At 36.0% G+C, this 24,398-nt stretch overlaps 1 protein-coding gene across 5 annotated transcripts in view; it reads right to left on the bottom strand.

The window, feature by feature from the left end:
- Positions 1 to 24,398, bottom strand: part of LOC150079201 (uncharacterized) — a 369,083-nt gene that overhangs the window by 187,121 nt on the left and 157,564 nt on the right. For all 5 annotated transcript variants that reach the window (XM_090384113.1, XM_090384114.1, XM_090384109.1 and 2 more), the window contains one exon: positions 18,033 to 18,086. In XM_090384113.1, coding sequence (XP_090240239.1) covers positions 18,033 to 18,086 — 54 coding nt within the window. The remainder of the gene's footprint in view (positions 1 to 18,032; positions 18,087 to 24,398) is intronic.

Raw genomic sequence — 24,398 nt, forward strand, 5'->3', positions numbered from 1 at the left:
CAACAGTTGGCGAGAACATTGCATTCGTCATTGCTTCTGCAAAGATGTCAGCAATCAGTGGAACTCATCGTGCGGAGACCTTATACAGGTGCAGATGGCAGTGTAAAATGCTGTGGGCAGACCCGTAACTAATTCCCTCTGCATTTGTGATTAAATGAATTGTCACACATCTGTCACTCAGTACCAGCTGCTCAACCTTTGCAACTGTCTCAGTATCTGTGGATGCTGATGGCCTTCCTTCTTGTGGCTCAACAAAGACACTTGTACGACCACACTGGAACTGCCGTTTCCACTTTTTTAGTGTCATAGGATGGAAAATTCTGCCCATACGCAGCTTTCATTTCTTCGTCAATTTCCTGAGCTTTCTTGCCCTGCAAATGCAGGAACCTGATCACTGCTCGATACTCCACTTTGTCAACCATAGCATCCTTTCTCAGATTCTGGGGCTCCACCTCTGGTGTATGATCACCTACGGGAATGAAATTTGATGTTAGTTATTGAATATGTAGACGTGTTATATTAAAAACAGCATCTTCCTACTGATGTTTTATCTAGGTCAGGGTGTGAACTTTTTGATACCCCCTTGTAGATCTGTTGGGATGGGCAGAGAGAGGCAATGAGATAAGTGAAAGGAACAAAAGGATATTCTTACCAAGATATGCTTCAGTTCAGAAAATTGAACCACATGGAAACTTGCACTTCAGAAATATGGTTAAGATATTAAAGGATTTGAATGGACTGGGTAAACTATATGCTTTTTAAGCTAAGGGAAAATTAGACAAATTATTAGAAAGGTTAGACCAGATGATGTGGGAAGCACAATTATTATTATTTTTTTATGCTGATGCTGTATAAGCTTGCACCTTTTCACTTTCTTGCATCATTGGATCAATGGTCACTACTAATACTAATGAGCAATTGAATCATATAAGTTTTTGAAGTTAAAGGACAGCCAGAGTGAGGATCATCTTCAATTGATAGGTGGCCCTCTTTAAACTTTTAAAACCACTTGTCATTTGAAGAGTTTTTAAATGACACATGAATGCATAGCACCTTCTCTGAAAGCTATTTTTAATATTTTTTGTGGATTTCCATTGCATATTTCTTTAATGCAAATCTAGACTAAGTGTAGATGAGTCAATGTTGCAGAACATGTTGCAACAAGTTGCAATTCATTACAACATTGTAATTTCAGGATACAAAGCCAGTTCCCAGAATATAGTTAAAGAGGCCTCTGCGCTATGGATTCATTATGATGAGTTATTATGATGTTCGCATATGTCACAACCACAGGCTTCAACATCAAACAGTTAACTGCTACATCACGCAGTACACTATACAGTCAGTCCTCGTATAACACGTGTTTACACTACATGAATTCGATCATACACGATTTATAAATAGGGGAACGATATCTTATATAACATGAACCGAATTCGCTTATGCACGATTCGCCTTTGTGTTTACAAGAAATGGCAGTCGAACGCGGAATCACCCCAACCGAATGCAACACGATAGGAATGAAGAGAAGATTCTGAAAATGTATTTATGTGTTTTATATCAGTGAAGGGGAAACACATTTCACCATAATAACGTAAAAACCAACACAATTCCAGCTATCGGTATAATCGCAAATGCAATTAGATCGAGTTTACTACCAGTTTATAACAGATTCCACTAGCAGAAACGCAACTGGAAATTGTTTTTATTGTTTTATGGTAGTAACCCCCAGAAATGTGCTTTAGTAAAATGTGAGGTGTTAATAGTGTATCTCTGCCTTTACGGTGTTGTTTATTCAGTTGCTACACGCACGCAGCTTTGTTTATGTGTATCAAGCGTGCGCCTCCTCGTTTTGTAATTGTGCTTTATTCCCTAAAAATTAGTAAAATACTTAAAAGGTGTGAAAAGGAAGCGTCCAGGTGAAGACACTGCAGATTCAGAGAGAAAAAAGAAAAGCAATATCGATAAACAGAGGCGGACTGGGTCAAAAATTCTTACCCGGGAAAATTTTGTAGTGGCCTCATACTAGCGTTTATGGCCAAAATCACACCGGCCTCCGGCCCACTGGGATTTCCCCGGTAAGGCTTATTGCCAGTCCGCCTCTGTCGACAGAGAAAAAGTATGAAATTGTGAAACGCTTTGAGTGAAATGAAAGACCATGTGATATTGCACATGCTACAGGCCTCAATGAGGCAACCCCGAGAATTACAAAGAATGCAGAGAAAATAAAAACAACTTTTATAGCAGGAACAACTCAAAGTGTAATTAAAATCCATTAGATTAAGACACAAAAAATTGGAAGAGATGGAATGGCTGTCATCTGTTTGGATAGAGAATCAAACAAAAAACAAGTTTGCTTATGATAGAAGCAAAAGCATTAGCAATATTTTATTACGTAATAGTCGTAATAAAATACGTCAGTATTTTATTATGATTATTTATTGTTTGGTAATGTTTTTGTTGCAAATGTGTGTTCAATCTTGGGTGGTCAGCACCTAACCCCATTTTTCCCATAGGGCCTGTTGTTTATATTGCACGATTTTGCATTGCACGAGGGTTTCTAGGAACACAACTATCGTGCTATACGAGGACAGACTGTACGTGACTGGCACTACACGCCCTTATGTTCTACATTCCTAAACTGTCAGTTTGACTGATGAAGGTTACCATAATAACTGAAAGCTATTTGTACTGTATGTATTTAATACAGGTGTTTTACAATTTAATATTAAACTTGTCATTTATTTATTCTGTCTTCCATTTCACCCTGTGCTACGTAATAAGTCATCACAGTTCCCAGAACATTTTTTAAACCTTGTATGTATATTTGAAAAATAACAGAAACTTAACTAAAATTGGAAGAAAATTAAACTTATTGGAAAACCAGAAGACACACCAAATTATCAGAAAAAGGTCTAACTTAACAAGAAGAGTTGTAAAGTATGTACTGGTTCACACTTAGGTGAAGATTGCCAGTATACCAAATGTTCATATTGATTTTGAACATGGCATACAAGGAATATACTCAGGATTACTCATGTGGTACCAGTGCAAAATAATTATTAGATGACATTACTGATGTAGAATGACAAGTCTTTTGCTGAAATTTGGCATTCTACATAAAAGTCTGACCTGAATATCAGCTCCAATAGCACTTTAGACTTACAAATAGCATCTTCAGCTATCACACCTGTAAGACTGAGGGAAAGGCAGATTATGATATATTCAGTGTAATATCATAGTATTACACTGAATATATCATATTCAGTGTAATACTATGATATATAGAATGACAACATAGAGTAATAACTCTATGTTGTCATTCTCAAATGAGTTACCAGAGTACATTCATAAATTCGTATGTGAAAATTTTTTTTCAAGTGAGCAAATTATAAGAACTCAAACGTTCACAATGATCTTAAAACAAAGAAAAAGTTCTGTTAGAAAACAGACATCTCCTCAAAAAAAAAAAAAAAAAAAATGCTACTGAGGGAACACATCTGGAAAGGCAGAGTATTTCTGAAAACCTCAAGCATGTTTTAAATTGTGACTAAATTGGATAATTCTCTTTCGTATACTCATTCTTGGGAATTTTCAGAGCAGATTCTCACAATGTTATAATTCTGTGAATATTCTTATTTTGAAGTTTTTAGAAAATATTCTCTACTTGCATCACTAAGCAATGGCAATGACAGAATTTACATGTCTATGCTATCGGTACATTTTTAGAACATCTGAAAGTAATGCTCTTCCTCACACCTTCTAAATTCCACAGCTTGTATTATGATTTTTGGCTATTTTTTCTGTTTGAAAGAGCCGCCCAAGCAGGAAATTTGAATCAGACATACGACTGGCTTTGAGGATCAAACTGAAGAACATAAAAAAAAAATAAGATCAAGAAGAAAATCATAAAAAAAAGGAAAACAATATCATAAGTGCACATTGTTATACTAATAGCATAGACATGTAAATTCTGTCATTGCCTAGTGATGCAAGTAGAGAATATTTTCTAAAAACTTCAAAATAAGAATATTCACAGGATGATAACATTATGAGAATGTACCACAACAACCAATGAATGGTACTTAGCAGAAGAGCATTATCAGAATGGTGGTGGTGAGGTCTGTATATATGCAAGTATTTGTAGCGTTGATACAGCAGTACCCTCAAAACTGGCCTTGTGTCTCCATGTTGTATGACTGTCCTCTTTGCAACCAGCCAGCAAAAGTAACCCGAAATTTCTGGTCACCTCCCTTCAATTCCACAAGAAGGCAGGCAGTCTACTACAACAAAGTGAAAAAAAAAACAGTTTTTAGGCATCCTGGAACAATCCTAGGGTTTTAGCGGGGGAGCCTAGTAAGGAAAAGGAAATACACATAGATCTCCCCACTTTGCATCATTCTTGAAGTTGCGCCATTAAAGAGTGAAAACCGATATTTTACCTTGCATTGTAAAATCCTGCACTTGCATCATTGTGGTATTTTAGGATTACCACCTTTTTCTGGTGTCATTACTGAACACCAACTAAAAACCATCATATCATTACTTGATTTGAACAGTTGATTCAAGTAATAATCGAAATGCAAACTATTAATTATATTAATATATAATTAAACTAAATTGCAGATCCATTAGAGCAATCAGTAAAAAAAAAAAAAAAAAACTTTCAAATTGTATTAAGCTAAAATTTGATAAAAACTTGATTGATAAATTTTACCAAACATTTGTTAACAGTACAAACAACAAACAAATAATTTGATTATCGAACTGTTAGGGTGTAACTCTACATATGTTTGGGATTTTCCCACTGTTCATGGATGCGCTGTCTAGAGTAGGGAGAAGCCAGTACGTGTGTAACAGTCAACTACATAACTGTGTGATAGACTGTGACATTTTCTGATCACAAAAGATCAAAGTGGTTTTACTGAACTTATACCGAGATGTGGGTTTGCCATTCATTCATAAAAGGTATGTAAAATTTATTAGATTAATAAATATATGAGTAAGAGTGTTATTTTCATTTTATATTTTTATTATTTATTTATGTTTAGCCCAGTCATGAGTGAGAAGCACATATCTGTTGGTAGAATTACCAAAAGCTTGAAGAAAACTATTGCACTAGAGATGAAGGATATCATCATTCTTCTCTTTCTTGGTGATTTCCTTATCTCTCTCTCTCAGGGTAACTCAGAAATTTTTTCTTTTTTTTTTTTTTTTTTTTTTTTTTGCCTAGTGCAGCAAAAGCCTCAGGCTTCCTTGCACCATATGGCTATTTTACAAAGATTTGATTCTGGAGAGAAGGCTGTGGATATAGGAAAAGTCCGTAGTCTGACTCCTACAATGGTAGGAACTATTTGAAACTGTGATGGAAATAAAATAAGGGGAGGTGCTAAATCTGCAATGTCTTCAGATACTAAGATGCTGATCAGCAAGAGACACGTGATGGTGAAAACATCATCAAAACACTTTCACAAGCACATTCCATATAATGGTGAAAATGGAATCTTTGCTATCTATTCGGATACAAAATCAGGTTGCACAGAGAATACTGTTAAGCAAAACAGCAATAGAGATGAAGGCAAAGAACTTATTTGATGATCTTAATTAAAAAAACAGTTAACTTGAGATGATAGTGCAGATTGTAGTGCTACCAATAAGGAAGAAAAGTAGAGAAGAAAAGAAACAAAGGCAGATATTTTTGGGATATCAGAGACATGGTGTCACACAGACATAAGCAGTGCAGAACTGGAATTTGGGGAGTACAATGTGTACAGAAAGGATAGACAGGACAGGTTTTTTTTTTTTTTTTTGGTAGTTGTTGGCGCATCGGCTTCTATATGGCCATAATGCACCTCCCAAGGCTTTTTTTTTTTTTTTTTTTTTTTGCAGTACTTTGATCCAAGCCTGAGGCGGGATTCGAACCCATGACCTCTGGGTTGTTAGGCAGGCGCTTTTTACCCACCTGGCTAGCCCGGTCGGCACAAGATAGGTTATGCTGTTAGTTAAGAAACACACAAAATCTAAGGAAGTGCATCCAGTTTATGTGGGTGGACAATCCAATGCTGAGTCTGTTTGGTGTGACAAGCACTGGGAAAAGAAAAATGAGAGTAGGTGTGTGTGTGTTATAGACCTAATGAATATGATATGATAAGTATAAGGAGCAATTGTGCACAGAAATCAAGTGGGCCAGTAAATTAGAGTGTCTTATAATGGGGGATTTTAATTTCCCGGATAATGAATGGAATTTGTGGGTTGGTCACCACTCACACACTAGCAAGGTTTGTGTGGATTTATTGGATGATTGTTTTCTACAGCAGCATGCTAAAGCCTTTGCTAAAGAATCTGCAGATAAAAGAACCACTAGGTGACAGTGATCACAGTATGCTGAAGTGGGATTTACTCAAAGAGGTAACTACTATCAGGGGTAAAGGAAATGGTTTTTGCTTTCGTAAAGGCGACAAGGTGGTCTGAGACAGTATTTAAATTCTATATGGTGGGACCAACTGATGATGTTACCAACAGCAAATTCAAAATGGGAGGCATTCAAAGAATTAATCTTGAAAGCTAATAGGCTTTACATACCAACTAAGAAATATATTTTTTCAAGATTTAGGCCTAAATGGATGTCAGATGAACTAATGAGACATGTGGCAGAGAAGAAAAATGCATGTGATACATATAAATTAATGGGTGACATGGAAGCCTATGATAGAAATAAGATGGTCTGTAACCAAGTCACAAAGGAGATTAGGCAGGCAAAAGCAGATTATGAGAAATCTTTGGCAAAGAATGCAAAGAAAAAGAGCAAAGAATTCTTTACCTACGTAAACTCTAGAAGGAAAGGGATGAATCAAATTGGTCCACTGTATATTGATGGTTCAACTGTTGTGATCCTGCTCAGGTGGCTAACAAACTAAATGAGTATTTTGCATCTACATTCACATGAGGAGTTATTTAGAGAGGGGACTGCCAGAGGTGATTTAAACCCTGGCAGTGAGCTAGATGGTTTTTTAATAATTGAGAGTAAAAATGGAGGAGAAATTGTTGAAGATAAACATAAAAAGGACACGCGGGGTGGATGGGATCTATCTAGTTATATTAAAGGAGGCATCAAAGAAAGTAAGCAAACCCTTAGCCATAATTATGAGAGCTTCCTTGGACTCAGGGGAGGTACCCATGGACTGGAGCTGTGCAAATGTGACCCCAATTCACAAAGGAGGATCAAAGGGCAACACAAGTAATTATAGACCTGTTAGTTTAACTTCTGTTCCAGAGAAATTAATGGAGGCACTGGTTAAAGAAGCACTACAGGATCATCTAGACAAGACTTCAGTTATAGCTCGGACACAGCATGGTTTTGTTAAGAGAATGTTTTGTCTGACCAATTTGACTGGATACTATGATGTGGTCACAAAGGAACTGGATGCAGGGAATAACTTTGATATCATATATTTGGATCTTAGAAAGAGTACAGAGAAGGGCAACAAGACTAGTGAATGGAATGAAGGGTTGCTCTTATGAAGAAAGAGCTTGAGTTTTGCAGATAACAGTGTCCGGAGACTAGGCACCTGTGAGGTGATCTTATTGAGGTGTATAAAGCCTTGAATGGTTTGAGCATGCTCAATGCTGATGGGATTACTCTCTTGCTCAGAATAATCTGAGCAAGAGGAGTAATTTGAATTTATGCCCACCTGAGTGGGCATAAATTCAAATTGAGGAAAGAGTTGTAGGATAGATGTGCGGAAGTTTGCCTTTAGTCAGCGGGTAGTTAATTGGTGGAACAGACTTCCATCTTTGGTTGTGAAAGTTGATAGCCTAAATAAATTTAAGGCTGAGCTGGACAGGTATTTTGAACAAACGGAGGGGTGAAATGGGAGCCTTTTTTTTTTTTTTTTTTGGCTGATGCTGCATAAGCTTGCTTTCTTGCATCATATGCCTCTACTAATGCTAATGCTAAAATCAGATTCAGAGTCTGAGCAAATTAGTTCCTCATAAAATTCAGTTTCAGGTAATTTGTTCTTTTATATTTATATGTTGAAATGTAAAAGTTTTTATCCTATTCAATTCAAATCATTCTTTTATTTCATAAATGAAAAGGAAACTAGGATTAATTTAAAATTTCTTAACATATTCTGTCTTGAAAATTGTAGTGCTAGTACCTATCTTCAATATTTCAATAATTTCTTAAGGAAAATTGTATTTTGATTTGCATCTTTTCAGTTTGTGTCATGTTTCTTAACACGTTGACTGCCAAGGCTTATTTGGGTAAACTGGGCTCCGACGCCAATTTGAGTTAAGCACGTTAAATTATTCAAAACCCAAATTATAATATATATTCATCACCTAAACTCATAAAAAAAGCTTATTGTTGTAAAAAAAGAATCATGAATTATCTCATAGTTGACGTATGTAATAGAAAATTCTTCGCAGCAGCCAGCTACGAGTTAACTAGATTAAATCAGACGTGTTGTAACTTGCAGAATTCTCTGTATATGAATTAGTGCTGTGCGTAAATCCGCTGCAGGAAAACAGACTTTGCTGTGTATGTTGTATTTAGTATTTTGTTACGTACTAAAAAGAACCTAAAACATGTATAAGAAGAGACCACTGAACGAAGAAGAGCTTGAGCTCTATGCTAATATGAGTGACTCGGAATTTGAAGAGTTTTTTTGACGAGCCGTACAGTCCTGGTTCATAGATCGATCGGATCAAATGCTCTCGTATTATTCAGCGCTAAGAAAAACCATCAGATGTCTGAAAAAAACTGCATTACATATTATAGAAATATATATGCATAACGCATACACCCTTTTCCATCAAGTTACGGATTTCTCTCAATTTCGGACATTTTATGGTGGTACCCATAACTTGACGGGGAAAGTTACATTGAACCTTTGATTGGAGAAAAAATTCTAAACGTTCCAAAGAAGATTATGTCTGAACGTAAAATTCATTATTTAGAATTTCAGTTGGCTATACCACCAACTGGAAAAAAACCACGGCCAACTAAGCCATGTCGAATATGTACGAGAAATAAAAGATGCCACGGAACATGCTATTATTGTCCAGTGTGCTAAGAGAAGCTAGCTCTGTGTGAAGAAAATATTCCTTTATGTGAATAAATTCTGTTTTCTGACGCCGCGGTTCATTTTTCATTCTTATCCCAGAAGTCAACTATCCATCAGTTGCACATATTTGCTACGAATATGCTCGTAGCTGCGCCTGAAATGCAAGTCACAGCAGTTCGAGTTAACTCGTATGTAACTCGTAGTCGGTGTCATGGGCCAGATCGCCAAGTACGTTTTAACTCGTAGTCGGCATTCAGCATGTTAATGTAACCCCGACACAAAGCAGGGTCTGGATGTAATAAAAGTGTGGTGGAACATATGCTGGAAGGGGGGAAAGGTAGTAGTAGTAGTATGCCCCCCAAACTTATATCATACAAGGTGTGATATGAAACAAAGGACTTTGATAGGAAAGATTTCACAGGGGATAGAAACTGCATTTAATGCTACCTAAAGGTTTACAGTGTTAGGGGATGGGAGTTACAGGAAACATCATCTATAGGGAAAAGTTGCAGGGTTAATCTTAAAATAAGTACTACGCTTCACGTGTGCTGTCTGACTGCACCACATGGCTGACTAACAGTTTCTTATGTAGGTATCAGCAGTGTGATACTGCATCCATATAAGAGAGGTTAAGATCACTTGGTCAGGCTCATATATACCATGCTATGTTCAGGATATCCTCTTCGTGGATCAACTTTCCTGCTGCATGTGAAGAGAAATTGTTGTTACTTAGGGGCTTTGTCGCACAGGAAGCACAAGGCGTGTCTTTTCGAGATTTCTTTACATAACTCATGTTTGGTTAGATATGTTTATCCAAGTGCCGATTTGATGTATAAAAGAAAGTAGTTCCTCTAGATTTGCAGAGTTACCTAGCATCTGATGAAGGTAGGTGTATTCTAATTATTACATAAACTCTGGAAGCAAAGTAATCTGAACCGAGGCATACCAGAAGAATGTTTTTCATTGAAAGTCAATAAGACCGGGGACAAAGTTTGATGATAGCTTCCACATAGGGTACGGATCTTCCTCCAGATAATTCTGGAGTCAGTGTTTCAGGACTTTCACTGGCTAATAAGTGTATGGTGAATGTGGCCAATTCACAACTAGCAAGTATTACTAGTGTCTGTTAAGTCAGCATCAGTATTACAGATTTGGGGGGGGGGGGGCAACCCCAAGAGTATTACAGATTTGGGGGGCTAGCCGGGTGGGTAAAGTGCCTGCCTGGCAACCCAAAGGTTGCGGGTTCGAAACCCGCCTCAAGCTTGGATCAGAGTAAAAAATACAAAAACCTTGGGAGGTGCAATATGGCCACAGAAGCCGATGTGCCAACAACTAACAAAAAAAAAAAAAATTTGAGGGTAACACGTGGATCTAACTAAATGCCATCAAAATCAAGAGATCATCCTTTGTGGATGCAAATGCGATCCTTGTAAAACCAAATGCAAATCACGTGGGATAAACCCAGAAATAACTAGTGAGGTGCCCTGAGGAGCCAAATGAAGTTCCTCTGAATAAAGCCAAGTTTTTCTTGAATGGTAATCAGTCTGGTGCAATAAAATCAGGCAGCAGAGGCATGAGTAACAAGAGGGAGAAATGTAGCTTTGTAGAGGGCTGTGAGAGTACCATGTTTCAATCCCCAGTCAGGTCTTGTTATTTGAAAAATCTGGGAATTGGATTTTTTGACCTTGCCATTTAAATGAGTTAGATGCAGAAGGAATGTTAATCTGTTATTAATGATAATGCCTAAATACTTTAGCAGAAATGGAATTGAACAACTATTTATTTTAATAAGAGGAAGATAGGAGGAAGATAAAGTTCCTTTGAAGACAATCATTTGTGTTTTTGAGTGTGAAATAGTTAATTTGTTGGAGAGATACCAATTTGATAAATCTTTTAGGACATTATTAGCATTTGTTTCAAGTTGACATCTGGCATCTCTGAAGATAAAAAGAACCAGATCATCTGCATATGCAAATGAAAAATAATTATTGAATTTACACAGTAGCCACTGGTTCAATACAAGGTTCAAAATATGCACTAAGTTCCAAATCAAATGATTCAGGATGGACCCTGGAATGCAACCATGAAAGACCTATTTAGTGAAGGAGGATTGATACTGAGAGGCAATAGTGATGAAACGTTCAGAGAAATAATCATGGATTAGTTTAAAATGATTAAGTGAGCAGTGGAAAGAGCAAGACATTCAAGGGAACTCTCACACCAGAGAGTCAAATGTACCCTCAAAGTCGACAAAAATAGCAAGGACATATTTGATGGAGAAAGACCGAACAAGATTTATAAGTTGAAATAAGGCAACCTCGATGCTGACACCATGGCAAAATCTGAATTGGTTGGATCTCAACCAAAAGTGCTTCAGTAAGGTAGGAGATAAGTCTTTCAAGAATCTTTCCAAGATTTTCCAGGACAGCAATAGGTCAATATGACCAAGGATGCTCCACTGGCTTACTAGCTTGTAAGGATTTTTAGCAATGCTGATTTCCAAATAGAAGGGAAAGTTGAGGAGTGAAGGCATTTATTAATAAGTGATGTTAAAAAATTGGGAAATTTTGAATGGTGATCACTTTCTGCAGTTGCCAGGATTAAGGGGGTATGAATGTAATTTAACAATGAATTCACTTCAATTAGATCAGCTCCAGGAAAACAATTGGTTTTAATCCTGGCAACTGCAGAAAGTGTTAAGGGGGTATCCTGAGAAGATGTGTAGTACTCAAAATTACAGGGTCCAGTCACATTATTATGACCACCTACCCATTATCCAGAATATGCAACTTTTGCAGCATGCAATGCAGCTAGCCGCCATGGGAGGGACTCAATAAGTCTGCGGAAGATTGCTACAGGTATCTGTGACCATGCAGACTGCAGTGCACCCCGGAGTTCCTGTAGGTTCCTTGGTGGAGGATTCATCCATCTGATGTGTCGATTGAGGTGGTCCCATAGATTTTAAATTGGGTTAAGATCCAAGGAATTTGGTGGCCAAGGGAGTAGCTTGAAGTCTTTGTCATGCTCCTCAAACCACTCACGGACAATTTTGGTGACATGGCATGGCACACTGTCTTGCTGATAGATACTTTCACTCCCAGGGAACACGGACAACATGTACAGATGTACCCGATCATCGATGATCGATAGGTAACCCTTTACGTTCAGGGTGACCTCCAGAGGTATCCAAGCCATGCCATGAAAACATTCCCCAGACCATAATGTCGCCCCCACCAGCCTGCCTTCTGCCAACAATCGTGTCCGGGTGTCTGTTCTCGGAGGTTTATAATATGCCACTGCCCATCCACTCAGTGGAGCAGAAACCTTGACCCATTGGAGAAGGCCACCCATTTGTCACTCGACTGGGGTTCAGTGTCGGTACTGCTTTGCAAACTGATGGTGTCTGTTTGAGATGAATGGCCGTCAGCATGGGCGTTGTCACCAAGCATCTGCTTCGGAGTTCAATGTGCAACAGGGTTCGCTGCACTGTTGTTTTGGAGACTTTTCTGGTGGCTCCACGGTTCATTTGGATGGTCAGTTGAGCAACAGTAGCACGCTGATCGGTCCTGACCAACCGTTTCAGCCGACGTTCATGTCTGGGATCAATGGCGCATGGGGCTCCACAATTGGCATGTCAGGTCGTCAAAAGTGACCCATTCGTCCAGTCTTGATACACTTTCACCACTGTAGCACGTGGGCATTTCACAAAGTCTGCTATTTCGGAAATGCTGGCACTCCTGGCCCGATAGCCGATAATCATGTCTTTTTCCAGGTCTGATAGGTCACGTGCTTTGCCCATGACAGAGGCTATTACTGTGTTCATGGATGTCGAATATCAAGCCTAAATAATGCTTGCGGTGTGTGAACTTGACACATGCACTGTATGATTTGCTATGCATGTGTGATGTCTGCATTGGGGGGTTGTCATAATATTGTGACTGGACCCTATAAGTTGTGGACAAGAGAGTGAATAGGTAAATCTGAAGAACAATCATTGAGAAGAACGAATACATCAAGAATAGATTTAATGGTGGAAGTTATAGATGGTGTGAGAATGAAACTTTTCATGAGTGATTTTATAAATTATGCTCCGTGTGTCTTTATTTCTAGCTTAAAAAATTTCTTTGGAAAATTTATAAAAAATTAAGAACATTATAAAAAATATTATTATTATATTTATAGTTATATTATAAATAAATTATTTCCAGTTTCCAATTATGGAATTTGTTTTCCAGCTGTACTGGTGCAATTATTGAACTACATCTGCATTTCATATAAACAATCTGAAAAGCTAAATCCATACTTATTGATATTTATATTCAATTATTAAGTGCTTGTGGCATTCTTTTTTCTTAGTCCTCTTTCAGTTGAATGCTGTAGCACCAAGAATGCTGGCATTTCTGATTATGAAATTTGTTTTCCCACTGTAATGACTCAATTATTGTACTGTGATATATTTGTATTTCGTATAAAGAATCTGAAAAACTAAATCTGTTTATATTTAATTGTTAACAGCAAGCAGTAATTTTTTTCTCTTCTTCTCAAGTCCAATATGGAAACTGGTATTACTGTCAGTGTTCCCTACTTTACTGCTATTCTATACTTCATATAAATGATCTGAAAAACTAAGAGGATGTTTACTGATGTTTATATTCAATTGTTAATGACAGGTGGCATTGCTTTTTTTTCAGTGCAGAAGTCACAAAGTAACTTACACTCTCTGTTAGAGTGAAATATTTAGGCATGCCATCAAGATCTAGAAAAAGGCCTTTTTGATGGCGAAATTGAGAAATTGTTACACCTTTCTGAAGAAATCGGAGATAAAAAATGAAACTCTTACAAAAATAGTTTCCGACTGTTCCATATGGTGTGACTGGGTTTACATTTCACTAAATAAACTAAAAGAGATTATTTTTGGAGTCATTATCAATATGGGACTAAATAAAAAAATTTATATAAAGAAATATTGGTCTGAAGAATGGATACACAGAATTAAATTTTTCAAGAACGTATTTAGCAAGAAGATATTCTGGATGTTGCATCTCTGCCCACCCAAAAAAGAACAAACAAGGAATCAAAGTAGGGAGCTCTAAAGTAAAAAACATTGTCAATTATTAAGGTGGAAGATTTTGTGATATTTTCTTCCAGGAAAAAATATTGCATTACAGCTTTTAAACTGTTTTGTCATGCTTTTTTTTTATATATATTAGCTCATGTAAAACCCAAAAATAAATAATTTTTGAACATCACATTTCAACTTGTCATTTTTTTGATTGATAGAGCTGGATTGCATGGAGAGGACAATGAAAATAATGCTGGACTACAAAGTGTTAAAATAATTTTTTGAACATGGGCAAGTTCAGCAGGAGTTAAAATGTCAGCATGTGAATAAAAATTTAGCAATTCAGAATGTAATGTTTCCAAAATGGCATTCCATTTTACTTTTTTGAGAGAAAATTGTATTGGGGTAGAAAATAATTGGAAAGAAAAGATGGAAGGATCAGAAATTTTGAAAAGAATAGCACAGTAGTCAGACTAAGTCCAGTCAATGCATACACACCAAGAGGCAACAGAAGGAAAACTGAGGGAGAGATAGAAGTCAGATCAATATTCGATTGTCCTGAAGCACAAGAGTAAGCGTGTGGCATACCTGATTGATTCTGTAGGATTAGTGCATGTTGTAAGAGAAAATATTCAACAATAAGATCCCTAGGATCAGTATGAGAACTGAACCGAGAAACAGATTTTGCATTAAAATCACCAGTAACAATATATTTGGACAAATTAATTTGACAAATAGCAGTTTCTAGAAAAAGTAAAAGTGGTTCCAAATCATCATAAGGACAGAGAATGAGAAGAAATAGATGTTACCAATAATTGCTTGTTATTAGTGTACAGGTTATGAATTGGTCACAGAAGCTGTGAATAACGGTGATGTCAATTCTATCATTCAATATAAAAATAGCAGAACATAGATGTGAGTGATTAGAATAAACAACTCTAGAATTAATAGGGAAATCAATAATTTTACCATGATAGTAACATGGTTCTTGGATAAGAATAATATCTATATTTTTGTTGTAAGAGATATATCTAAGCTTATCTGAAACAGTCTTGCCCACTGCCTTAAAGAATATTTAAAGTTTGTGGAGAAGAGTTCGCTAGGTTAGAAAAATGAATGTAAAATTAGCCATGAAGGGTTCTATTCCTAATGAGCTCTAGAGTGCACTTATAATTTAAGCAGTTAACATCCCTAATGGAATGTTTAAAGTCACACTTTTTTTTCTTTACAAAAATTATTACACTGAGTTGGTAGATCCTTGTTTGGGCAGTCCGCAAAAACATGGCCAAGGCAGTCAACGATGGCCATAGGATAGTACATACCGAGACAAGCAAAACAACGCACAACTACAGTAAATGGCTTACATTTGTGTGAGGTCCATCTAATAAAAAGTCTATCTAAGCTACGAGCTATTTTGCATTAATATTAGGGGTCAGACTAATTACAAAATTAAGGGATGACTTAGACTTTGTATTAGTGGAAAATTTTAAGGTAATTCATTTAGCAAACTCCTTATAAGTGGATATTACAATGTTGAAAATTTTTAAGGTATACACAGACATCGTCCTGAATCCTAGGACTGGATAAGGAAGAGTGGTTTAACATTTCAGCATAAGAGACAGAGACATTAATGATATTTTTAGATAATATATCAATGTTTCAGGACTTCTGACTCTATAAACTCTGCTGACTTGGTTGTCGTGCCGGAGTATAAACAGAAAATTTATTTATTTAAAATTTATTTATAACTCTATATTTTTCACTGTCGGTAGGGTGTGCAGGGTTCAAGACCAGTTGTCGGTAGTCGTGGATTTCCCCCTCAGTAGCTTTAGTTAGTCAGTCTCAAGGCTGGGTGCTATTAGCAAATCAAATCCAAGGATCCTGACTAGAAATGCATTCGAAATAATAATAGTCCAATAGAGAACAATACAACACAATGCTTTAAAAATGCAAAGTTCAAAATCAGTCATAGCAGGGCAACTGCTCCACAGACATGGATGAAAACTGTACCAAAATACTCACCAGTCCTTTATGCATCTGACATAACCATCCAAACACAGGGGGGGGAGAGAGAGTGTGTATCCAAAAAAAACTACACAAAAATCCAAAAAATGCAGAGGCAAAAATGAATGCTACCGCACAGGTCATTTCCAGAAAAATACAGGTATTTCTGACTTGGGTATATCAGTGACACTGCCAGCTTCATAACACACCTTTCTTGACAATGCAATTCTTGCTGGAGATTTTTTGAAATAACGTTGCTTATACAAGGGGTCGTCAAAAAAGTTTTGAGAATGAAGTATAAAAGATACAGGTACAAAATTCTATGTTTTTATATTTTTCAATGTATTCAACTTGATACAAAATTCAATATTTTTATAATTTTCAATGTATTTCCCTTGAAGTTCAATACATTTATTTTTAATCTGCAAAGAGTTTAATCTTACAAAAAAAAAAAAAAATCTTCGGGCTGGGAAAACCAGACTTCCATAGCTACTTTTCACTCATCGCCACTTTAAAATGAGTTCCACAAAGATGAGACTTGAGGTTTCTGGACAAATAATAGTCACTTAGGGCCAAATATGGGTAATTTAATTTCTCCAATCCACATTCATGAATTTTTAGACTGTGCAATCTGGGCAATTGTGCACCAATAACCAACTTTCATCTTTTTTCATGAATTGCAACTTTTAACTCTGGTATAAGTGTAACATAATATTCTCCTGTTATTGTAGTTTTAAGAGAATCAATTAACAATAATCCTTTGTGTCCCAGAAAACTGAGGCTGGCACAGCTAGTGGTTGGGTCTGAAACTTTTTTCAGGATTGGAGATTCCACTTCATGCTTTCTCATTTTGAGTCAGAGTAATAAAAATGTAGCCAAGTTCCATCACCGATCACCAAATGAAATAAAATTCTATCTGGAATTAGAAACAATTAATTTTAAATTTTCTTTTTATGACCTCACTTTCTCTGATGTTGCCATGAATGGAACGGTTTCTGGAAACCCATCTTGTACAAACTTCGGACTTTCCTAAATGCTCATGTATCATTGTTAAAACGATACATGAGCATTTAGGAAAATGTTGAGTATTTTTTTTTTTCAAGTTCAGGCACCTGTTTTCTAAATTTTTTTTTTCCTTGAACAATGGAAAATATTTAAGAATTGATTGCTTCAGATGGCCAACCAGATCTTGGAATATCCTCAACTGACTCCCATCCTCTTCTGAACACTGCTGACCATCTTGCACTAATAGCATAACTGGGAGATACTTCTAGTCATTCTCTCATGGATTTCTTTAACATTTCTGCCCTCTTTGGTCAAAAATTTGATTACCGAACAACACGCAATTTGCTTCTTCCACCTACCATCATAAAAAATTAAATTTTAGAAACTTCTTAAGACAACTATATACAATTTTTTTTTTCACATTATTTTGACATTAAGCTATCAAAATAACCTATTCTATATTTTATTAATGCATTTTATATAACCTGTTCTCAGAACTTTTTGACCATCCCTCATGATAATGATCTCTTGCAACCTGAGCATTTCAATTTTTATATAACTTTCTAAAATAATCTATATGGAATAAACATTAAGTACAGAGATTTAAATAAAATCACTCTTATACATTTAGAATTATCACAGCTGAAACATGATTATCCGCTTGGGCCACCTAGCTATATAAAGAAACAGCCATGTTTTTAAACTTCCATTTGTGTTTCATATCCTCTGTTTACCAAGTATAAATATATATATTTTTAAAAAAACGAAGTTTTTACATGTAATAGTCATATTACATGTGTAAAAAGTGTTTACACATGTAGTTTCCTATACCAATAGGAAATTTAAACAGTTTTATATACCAATTAGGAGTTATGAAGAGAAGCAGTTCTTACCTGAAATGATTCATGTTCTTGGAGTAAACTGTTGTATTTAGTCTCAGTAGCATGCTGCAAAACAACATTCTAAATGCTTTAATTGATAATTGTGCAATTTCATTTAAAGATTCTAAACATTCTGAAAATCATTTAAAGATTCTGAAATCTTTAAATGATTTCATTCACAAAATAAATCACCAAACAAAGATATAAATAAGAACAAAAAGCATCAAAATAAATAAAAATAATTACCTACAAAATATGTAATCACTATTTTAATTGCTGCATCAAAATAATAAATAAATAATAATAATAGAGAAAGAGAAAACTAAGTTATCTTAAAGAAAAATTTTTAATTTGTAAAAAAAAAAAAAGAAGAAAAAAGAAAAAGGTTGTTCAGGGACTTTATTCCTTGTTTACAGCTTTTGTTTAAATTAGATATACTAATTTAAAACAAACTGAGGTATGACTGAAATATCCCACTGATTTTAAAATAAATTTTCTAACTGAAAATTTCAATTCAGATATCCATAAAGAGTATATGCAGCAAATCCAAGTTTGCTGCATATAATAACTCATTCAAAATAAGTGACAGATGTCTTTCACTATACTGTTTAATACATCTGGATGTGTTCAATAATGGTGGTCTGGTTATGCACACTAGAAAAGGGAGGCTCCAGATGAATTAATATGTGAAATTATTTTTGATAAATTTATAAAAAATAAATCATATTTTAATTCCCTATTGGGAAAAACAATCATATTTCAACACTAATCATTTTATTTTTCCAAATTATCTCATCCTTATCTAAAATAAATTTCAATAATTTTTGAACCAACATATTAATTAATTTTAAATTAGTAAATTAGTTCGGGACCATATATTTATGGCATAACTTATCACAGAATCTATAAGGATCTATAAGTATATGATCTTGCAGAATCTATAAGTATATGATAATTTTTATTTGCAGCCTAAATTTATTCCTTACAATATAAAACAAGTATATATAAAATGCTATACGAATGTGTTTTTGTACCCATTCTGATGTATGCTTCTGGAGCTTGGTTTGAATGCGTTACGAAGGTAATAATTAAAAAGCATCTATTTTCAGCTCAGAGGTTTGCTCTTCTAGGTGTGACAAGGGCTTGCCGTACAGTAGTAACTGATACTTTACAGGTAATTTCGGGTAAATTAACTGCCGACTTATTAGTAATAAGATCTGGGTTGAAATATTGTCTGAAAAGAGGCATTTCAACTGAGATTTTGGGCATCCGGTCGTGCTCGGTGGTGGGGGCCACATTCAGTTTCCATCAGATGGTTGCTGAGAGACGGAGAATAAATGATGAACTCATGAAAATCTGGCAAGGCAGATGGACTGTTCTGAGAATGGCAGAGAGTCGTTTGTATTTCTGCCCTCTGTCTCGACAGTAAATTTTAAATTGCGGCCGTGGCTTCAGTTTGGTTTGAATACATGATTTCTCCTCACGGGACATGGCTTGAAGTCCAGGCTGAACCAGTTTGGCTTGGTTCTCTCTAGTCTCTGTGAGTCCGGGGTGGTTGAGACTGGTCTTCACGTTGGCCTCCACTGTTATAATTTTTTTTTTTTTTTTTTTTTTATGTAAACCCCAAACACGTGAGGTGTTAGAACCTATAGTACTTAGTACCGTGCTTGGGTTGGAGGTCGAGAAGACGAAAGAAGATATTTGTTGACATTGGACTTGAACTTCTGTAGATTGTAACTTTCAGGAAATACGTATGAAGGAAGGTTGTTCCAGAAAACGGCAGTTGAATGAATAAACGAGGAAGATGAAAAGTTGGTTCTGTGAGTTTGAAGTTGGACAGTAAATGGATGTTGGCTGGTGGTGGCACGTGTTCGGACTGTTTTGAATGAGAGAGAGGGAATTATAGAAGCTAATTCAGAAGAACAGTGCCCATGGAAGTATCTGTAGAAGAGGCATGCAGCAGAAACAGTATGTCTATGAGACAGCGAGTGGAGACACCCTGTTAGAGATGAGTCATTAATTAACCTAACTGCCCTCTTATGAATGGAATCAAGAAGCCTGAGGGAGGTTTTGGGGGCACCACCCCAGATGTGGGAGCAATATTCCATGGCAGGGCGGATTTGCGATTTATACAGAGTGAGCAGCTGTTTGGAAGAAAAGTAACGCCGAGAGCGAAAGAGAAAACCAAGTTTTTTAGATGCAGAAGAAGCAATATTTGTAATGTGCTTGTGCCAAGAGAGATTAGAAGTCAGGGTAATCCTCAAAAGAGATATATCATTTTGCCTAGAAATCGGAGTGTCACTAAAGATAAGCATAGGAGCAGAAGAATCCTTTTTGTGAGATATAATACAAGATTGAGTTTTAGAAGGGTTGAAATCAACTAAGTTGTCTTTGCCCCACTGGAGAATTACCTGAAGATCGGCATTTAAGGAATTGGTAGCAGATTTTTGAGAAGTTGAAGCTGATTGAGCAGGACAAGGTTTCTCAAAATGGAAAGTGGAATGCAATGTGCTATCATCGGCAAAACTATGGATAGGATTTCCAGTCAATGGAAGAAGGTCATTAATATACAAGAGGAAAAGAGTGGGGGAAAGAACTGAACCTTAGGGGACACCGACATTAGTGGAGAAGTTAGAAGACATAATTATTTGGATATAAGATCTGAATTAGAAAGAAGTACTTTTGTATTAAATGATGGTTCTCTTTCAGAATTCTATTTCGATAAAAGTTTATTTAAATTGTTTTTTGAGTTTATAAATAAGGTTTTTAAAAGAAGAGCTGGAATTCTATCTACACACAGCATACCTCCGTGAGATCTGGATGGAAACTGAATGCTTTGGACAGAGTAATGCACTGTTCATCTCCTTCAGGCCAAACTGCCGTGACTCTTCTTTGCTGGTTATGCTATGCACTTCTTCGGTTTTATTTAAAATTTTAATATCGTTGTTTAGATTGTAAATTTAATAATTTAATAATTATTGTGAATATTTACATTCTACTGTATGAATGAAATGTAAATATTGTATATTGTTACATATTTATTATATTTACCCATTTTTTATTGTAAATGTTATATATATATATATATATATTTTTTTTTTTTTTTTTAATTTATAATCTTCGGTAGTAATAAATTTTGTGAATGAAATTAGCGCTTATGGACTTTGGTTCTGGTGGCGCCTTTTAAGGAAGTGCCTAACATGTCCATATACATAAAATGCAATTTAGTTATAATATAATTAATGTGTTTTGATCAGTTCAAAGGATACAGGTATTGTGAGGCAATTGCCAGAGTAAAAGAGGAATAATTAAGGAAATGTGACTGATGAAGACAAGGCACACTAAAATTTTATTCAACAGATAAGATCAAGTGATTTCTGAGGTACTTCGATCAACATTTGGTTTTCTGTATAATGCTTGCTGGATAATCATTTGTGGCATGAGATGAAGATACAGACATTTAGTATTAAATTTATTCAAAGTAACCACATCCACAAACACCAGGTAGAAGTTCACATCAACAACCAATTACTAAAATATAAAATCAACAACAGTGAACACTTTAGATTAATATTCTGACATAAAATTTTTTATATATCATTACACACACACATACACACTACCCAGTCTCAATGACTTTGTGGTCGGACAGTATACAGCAGTATGCATTGTGTGTGACACTCACATTTCATTAATATAGATATTTCAGTTTTAATAATTAAAACTTATCAAGTACTATAAGAATGCTGATGCTATCGAGGCAGTGTTGGGTGGGTCAGAAAACTATTAGCTTGGTGGGATACACAGACTAATAGATGAACAGTAGCTGCTGGCAGAGGTGAAAGTAATTCTTGCACTGCTTCTATTGGACTGAGCAGCAACCTGGAAAACAAGGTGCAGAGGATTTCAGAGACTGCTGGGAGTCATTGCGGAACAAGTAAATACATAGGCTGTGTTATGGTAGCTAAGATTAAGAACAGGTGCATGTATACTTGAGTGCATACCAATGCTAGGAGTTTGGTAAATAAATTTGATGAATTTGAGGTGTTGGTCAAAACATCAAAGGCAGATATTGTTGGGTTATCAGAGACGTGGTGTCACACAGATATAAGGAATGCAGAAATGGAATTTGGGGAGCACAATGTGTACAGGAAGGATAGATAGAAAGGGAGGAGGGGTTATGCTATTACTTAAGAAACACAAAATCCAAGGAAGTACAGCCAGTCGACATGGCTGGACAGAGCAGTGTTGAGTCAGTTTGGTGTGACATACGCACTAGGACAGCAAAATTGAGAGTAGGAGTGTGTTATAGGTCTAATGACTCTGATGAGCATAATAAACAACTGCACAGAGAAATAAAGTGCACCGGTAAATCAGAGTGTGTTAAAATGGGGATTTTAATTTACCAGATATTGACTGGAATTTGGGGGTTGGTCACTCACACACTAGCAAGGCTTTTGTGGATTTATTGGATGATTGTTTTCTACAGCAACATGTTCGGGAGACAAATAGAGGGAGTAATACTCTTGATCTAATTATCAGTAGTGATTCTTTATGCATTAAGAATCTGCAGATAAAAGAATGACTAGGTGGCAATGATCACAGTGTGCCGAAGTGGAATTTACTCAAAGAGATAATTACCATCAGGTGTAAAGAGAAGGGTTTCTGCTTTCTTAAAGGTGACTACAGTGGTCTGAGAAAGTTTTTTTTTTTTTTTTTTTGTTTTGGTAGTTGTTGGCGCATAGGCTTCTGTGGCCATAATGCACCTCCCAAGGTTTTTGCAGTACATTGATCCAAGCCCGAGGCGGGAATCGAACCCGCGACCTTTGGGTTGCCAGGCAGGCACTTTACCCACCCGGCTAGCCCGGTCGGCGGTCTGAGAAAGTATAGGCAGTTCCCGCTTTACAAGTTCCCGGGTTTACATTCCCCCCCACCAAGTATCAACAAAATCAAAAAAAATTAACATTAACTGCAAAAAATGAATGCTAAACATTCATGAATACTGCATTTCAAACCACACGCATAGCTATACAATACAGTGTACCCCACTTTACAATATTAATCTGTTCCAGAGACACCATTGTATCGTGAAAATATCGTAATGTGAACCCAATAACAACATTGTTTTTTTTGGTAATTTGTTCATGACCTCTGAAGTTGAAATTTTCGCTATATAACTCTCTAAAAGGTCATTTTTATAGTGTAAATTGTTATCAATTCAAATCATTAAAATGCACTACACTTTCATTGTTATCATAGGTTCTGTTATAAGAACCAATTCTGAACGGCTTTGTGATATTTTTCTAAAGCACATTAGTTGAGTTCACGACCATAAAACAATAACAACAATTTCCACTTTCCGGTTTATTGGGCTTTTCTGTTACTGCAAGCAATTATAAAAGGGTAATAATTGCATGTTATTGCATTTGCGAAAATACTGATAGCTGGAATTCTGTGGTTTTTTACGTTGAAATGTGTTTCCCCTTTACCGAAATATTTAATTGTACAAAAAACATAAATAAATTTTCAGAATATTCTCTTTCCTTTTTTTTTTTAAGCTTTGTAAACTTGTTACTCCACGCAAATTGTGTTAGCTGCAATTTGTGAGTTCTGTTAAAAAATGCTTATGCATGCTATTCAAATTTATAAAGAAAAGAGAAGATTACCTTGAAAACAAATGCCTCGTGAAGCATTTCTGAAGAAGACAACTCCTTGTGCAACAAAGCAACGAGTGCCAAGCCAATAATGAGAGATCAACAACAGTGCATTTAGTCAATGATGAAGAATAAACAGTCTTTAATATTTGTAAGTCATAAATAATTTCTTTATTATTATAATTTGCTTGATTTTACAGGCTACATTTTCATTTCTTTGAATAAATCAATCATTGTTCAAACATAAACTAATTAGCTAATTTCATTGTTGAGAATGTAACCCCCATTTTTAACATTATGTCTATGAGAAGTCAATTCGAGCTTTACGAGTTTTCACTTTATGAGCGCATGCGTTAGGAAGGAATTAACTCGTAAAGTCAAGAACTACCTGTATTTAAATTCTATACGGTGGGGCCACTGATAATGTTACCAAGAGCAAATTCAAAATGGGAAGCATTAAAAGAATTAATCTTGGAAGCTACTAGGCTTTTTGCACCAACTAAGAAATACTGTTAAAGGTTTAGGGCTAAATGGATGTCAGATGATGTTTGTTTTGTTTGTTATTTGGTTTTTTAGGAGCATTAGCAACTAAGGCCATATTGCTCCGGGAGATGCGGTGGTCATTTCCTGACCTTTCCGCATCTTCCGTATTTGGTGGTGACGGGCTCGAACCCCGGTCTAATCAAGAAGCGTGTGCTACGCACCGCTGCTCCTTCCCACCTGG

The sequence above is a fragment of the Mastigoproctus giganteus genome, chromosome 10, assembly GCF_048544385.1.
Source record: "Mastigoproctus giganteus isolate SK-2022 chromosome 10, ASM4854438v1, whole genome shotgun sequence".
Lineage (NCBI taxonomy): Eukaryota > Metazoa > Arthropoda > Arachnida > Uropygi > Thelyphonidae > Mastigoproctus > Mastigoproctus giganteus.